The sequence below is a fragment of the Terrapene carolina genome, unplaced genomic scaffold (genome assembly GCF_002925995.2).
Source record: "Terrapene carolina triunguis isolate 2854851 unplaced genomic scaffold, T_m_triunguis-2.0 Scaffold19870, whole genome shotgun sequence".
Lineage (NCBI taxonomy): Eukaryota > Metazoa > Chordata > Testudines > Emydidae > Terrapene > Terrapene triunguis.
In genome coordinates, this window is record NW_020684221.1 from 1 (window position 1) to 3,781 (window position 3,781).

At 46.9% G+C, this 3,781-nt stretch overlaps 1 protein-coding gene across 1 annotated transcript; it reads left to right on the plus strand.

Moving 5' to 3' along the window:
• Positions 1–63: 63 nt before the first annotated feature.
• Positions 64–1,343, plus strand: LOC113408599 (the record flags this gene model as incomplete). Its single annotated transcript, XM_026661934.1, has 2 exons — positions 64–230; positions 501–1,343. Coding segments are annotated over 2 exons (1,010 nt in total), but the record flags the coding sequence as incomplete, so codon positions are not given.
• Positions 1,344–3,781: the final 2,438 nt, after the last annotated feature.

Below are 3,781 nucleotides of genomic sequence, written 5' to 3' on the forward strand. Positions count from 1 at the left end.
CACGAAAGCTTATGCTCTAATAAATTTGTTAGTCTCTAAGGTGCCACAAGTACTCCTGTTCAGTATGCATAAAGGAACACTTCTTGGGATTTGTGTCGCTTACGGAGACAACTGGAGCTGGTATGACAGAAACTATTCTTCACCAGTTAGAAGAGATGTCACTGCCTATAGAAAACTTGCGTGGTCAAGGCTACGACAATGGGAGCAATATGAAAGGGAAAGAAAATGGTGTCCAGAGAAGAATTTTGGATATTAATCCATGAGCCTTTTTCGTTCCTTGCAATGCACAGTCATTGAATTTGGTTGTTAATGATGCTGCAAAGTGTTGCTTGGAGGCAACCACTTTCTTTGATTTAGTTCAATGTGTGTATCTGTATTTCTCAGCTTCTACACATCACTGGGAAGTTCTAACATGCCACGTATCTAATCTCACAGTTAAACCATTGAGTGAAACAAGATGGGAAAGTCGAATCGATGCCTTAAAACCTTTTCACTATCAGCTTGGTGACATCTATGATGCTCTGGTAGACATCTATGAAGACACTGCTCTCACAGGATCATCTAGCAATACATCACGAGTTGATGCAAAGGCTCTTACAAAAGCCATTTCTAGTTTCAGGTTTCTTGTTTCTCTTGTTTTGTGGTATGACATATTGTTTGAGATCGACATGACTAGCAAACAACTTCAGGCAAAAGAATTCGACATATGTGATGCCATTAATCAACTTGGAGAAACCAAGAAGTTTCTTGTGGGCTGCAGAAGTGATGCAGCCTTTGAGAAAACATTGGTAGATGCAGGTGAACTTGCAGAGGAGTTGGATGTACCGGCACTTTCTGAACCAGATCCAATCCGTATTAGAAAGAAGAGGAAGCAGTTCACATATGAAGCAGATGACGAACCTATTTATAATCCGAAAGAAAAATTCAAAGTGAACTTTTACTTTGCAGTCATTGACACAGCAATACATTCGGTTGAAGAAAGATTCACATTGAGGCAGCAAATTAGTTCAGTATTTGGCTTCATATATGATGTTTACAGTTTGCGAAATAAAACACCAAAGCAAATTATGGAACATTGCTTGAATCTGGAGAAAGCTTTGCAACATGGTGAATCCAAAGATATTGATGCCTTTGACTTGTGCAGTGAATTGCAAGCTATTGCAAGACGAGTCCAAAGGAGTTCATCACCGCAAGATGTATTGAACTTCATATGGGAAAATAAGCTGACAGATAGTGTCCCTAACACAGTTATTGCTCTTCGCATCCTCTTGACTCTCCCAGTTCCTGTGGCCAGTGGTGAGCGAAGCTTCTCGAAGCTCAAGTTGATAAAAACATACATGTGAACATCAGTGTTGCAACAAAGACTTGTTGGGCTATCTATCTTGTCAATAGAACATGACATTGCTCACAGCATTGACTTGGAGGAACTTGTTTCTAAATTTGCTAAACTTAAAGCGCGGAAACATAAATTCTAAATTATAACATGTTACTCTGTGACCGTGTATTGTGTATAATGTATGTGATTTATTTTTTTGGGGGGGGGGCGAGGTGGAAGTTTCGCCTAGGGCGCAAAATATCTTTGCACCGGCCCTGGCTGCGAGCCCCGACCCCGGTGTGTGGCTGTGAGCTCTGACCCGTGGCTGTGAGCCCCAACCCCAACCCTGGCCAGAAGCGGGGCTGTGAGCTCCTGGCAGGGGTGAGGCTGCGATCCCCAAGTCCAACCGCCATGCGGGGTTGCGAGTCCTGACCCCAACCAGGAGAGGGGCTGTGAGCCTTGAGCTGGGGCATCCAGGACACTGTGAGCCCCAACCCCTGTACTGGGGTTGTCAGGCGGAGCCCAGCCATGCGGGTTATCAGCCGGGAGCTCTACTGGGCACAAGGTTGTTAACCCCCCGCCCTGCCACACACAGGGTTGTCAGCCCCGAGCCCCACCACCCGCTGTGAGCCCAGCCAGGCGCTTGGTAGTGAGCCACCATCATCACCATGTGCCGATCTCAGAGCCCCGAGTTCCTCCAGCCCAGCTCCAGGACAGGCAGGGCAGAAAAGGTGGGGGAGTTGCGTTGTATGTAAGAGAGGAGTATGACTGCTCAGAGCTCCGGTATGAAACTGCAGAAAAGCCTGAGTGTCTCTGGATAAAGTTGAGAAGTGTGAGCAACAAGGGTGATGTCGTGGTCGGAGTCTGCTATAGACCACCAGACCAGGGGGATGAGGTGGACGAGGCTTTCTTCTGGGAACTAGCAGAAGTTGCTAGATCGCAGGCCCTGGTTCTCATGGGAGACTTTAATCACCCTGATATCTGCTGGGAGAGCAATACAGCGGTGCACAGACAATCCAGGAAGTTTTTGGAAAGTGTAGGGGACAATTTCCTGGTGCAAGTGCTGGAGGAACCAACTAGGGGCAGAGCTTTTCTTGACCTGCTGCTCTCAAACAGGGAAGAATTAGTAGGGGAAGCAAAAGTGGATGGGAACCTGGGAGGCAGTGACCATGAGATGGTCGCGTTCAGGATCCTGACACAAGGAAGAAAGGAGAGCAGCAGAATACGGACCCTGGACTTCAGAAAAGCAGACTTTGACTCCCTCAGGGAACAGATGGGCAGGATCCCCTGGGAGAATAACATGAAGGGCAAAGGGGTCCAGGAGAGCTGGCTGTATTTTAAAGAATCCTTATTGCGGTTGCAGGAACAAACCATCCCGAAATGTAGAAAGAATAGTAAATATGGCAGGTGACCAGCTTGGCTAAACAGTGAAATCCTTGCTGATCTTAAACCCAAAAAAGAAGCTTACAAGAAGTGGAAGATTGGACAAATGACCAGGGAGGAGTATAAAAATATTGCTCAGGCATGCAGGAGTGAAATCAGGAAGGCCAAATCACACTTGGAGTTGCAGCTAGCAAGAGATGTTAAGAGTAACAAGAAGGGTTTCTTCAGGTATGTTAGCAACAAGAAGAAAGTCAAGGAAAGTGTGGGCCCCTTACTGAATGAGGGAGGCAACCTAGTGACTGAGGATGTGGAAAAAGCTAATGTACTCAATGATTTTTTTGCCTCTGTCTTCACAAACAAGGTCAGCTCCCAGACCGCTGCACTGGGCAGCACAATATGGGGAGAAGGTGACCAGCCCTCTGTGGAGAAAGAAGTGGTTCGGGACTATTTAGAAAAACTGGACGAGCACAAGTCCATGGGGCCGGATGCGCTGCATCCGAGGGTGCTAAAGGAGTTGGCGGATGAGATTGCAGAGCCATTGGCCATTATTTTTGAAAACGCATGGCAATCGGGGGAGGTCCCGGATGACTGGAAAAAGGCTAATGTAGTGCCCATCCTTAAAAAAGGGAAGAAGGAGGATCTGGGGAACTACAGGCCAGTCAGCCTCACCTCAGTCCCTGGAAAAATCATGGAGCAGGTCCTCAAGGAATCAATTATGAAACACTTAGAGGAGAGGAAAGTGATCAGGAACAGTCAGCATGGATTCACCAAGGGGAAGTCATGCCTGACTAACCTAATTGCCTTCTATGATGAGATAACTGGCTCTGTGGATGAGGGGAAAGCAGTGGATTTGATGTGTTATTCCTTGACTTTAGCAAAGCTTTTGATACGGTCTCCCACAGTATTCTTGCTGCCAAGTTAAAGAACTATGGGCTGGATGAATGGACTGTAAGGTGGATAGAAAGCTGGCTAGATCGTCAGGCTCAACGGGTAGTGATCAATGGCTCCATGTCTAGTTGGCAGCCAGTTTCAAGCAGAGTGCCCCAAGGGTCGGTCCTGGGGCCGGTTTTGTTTAATATCTTT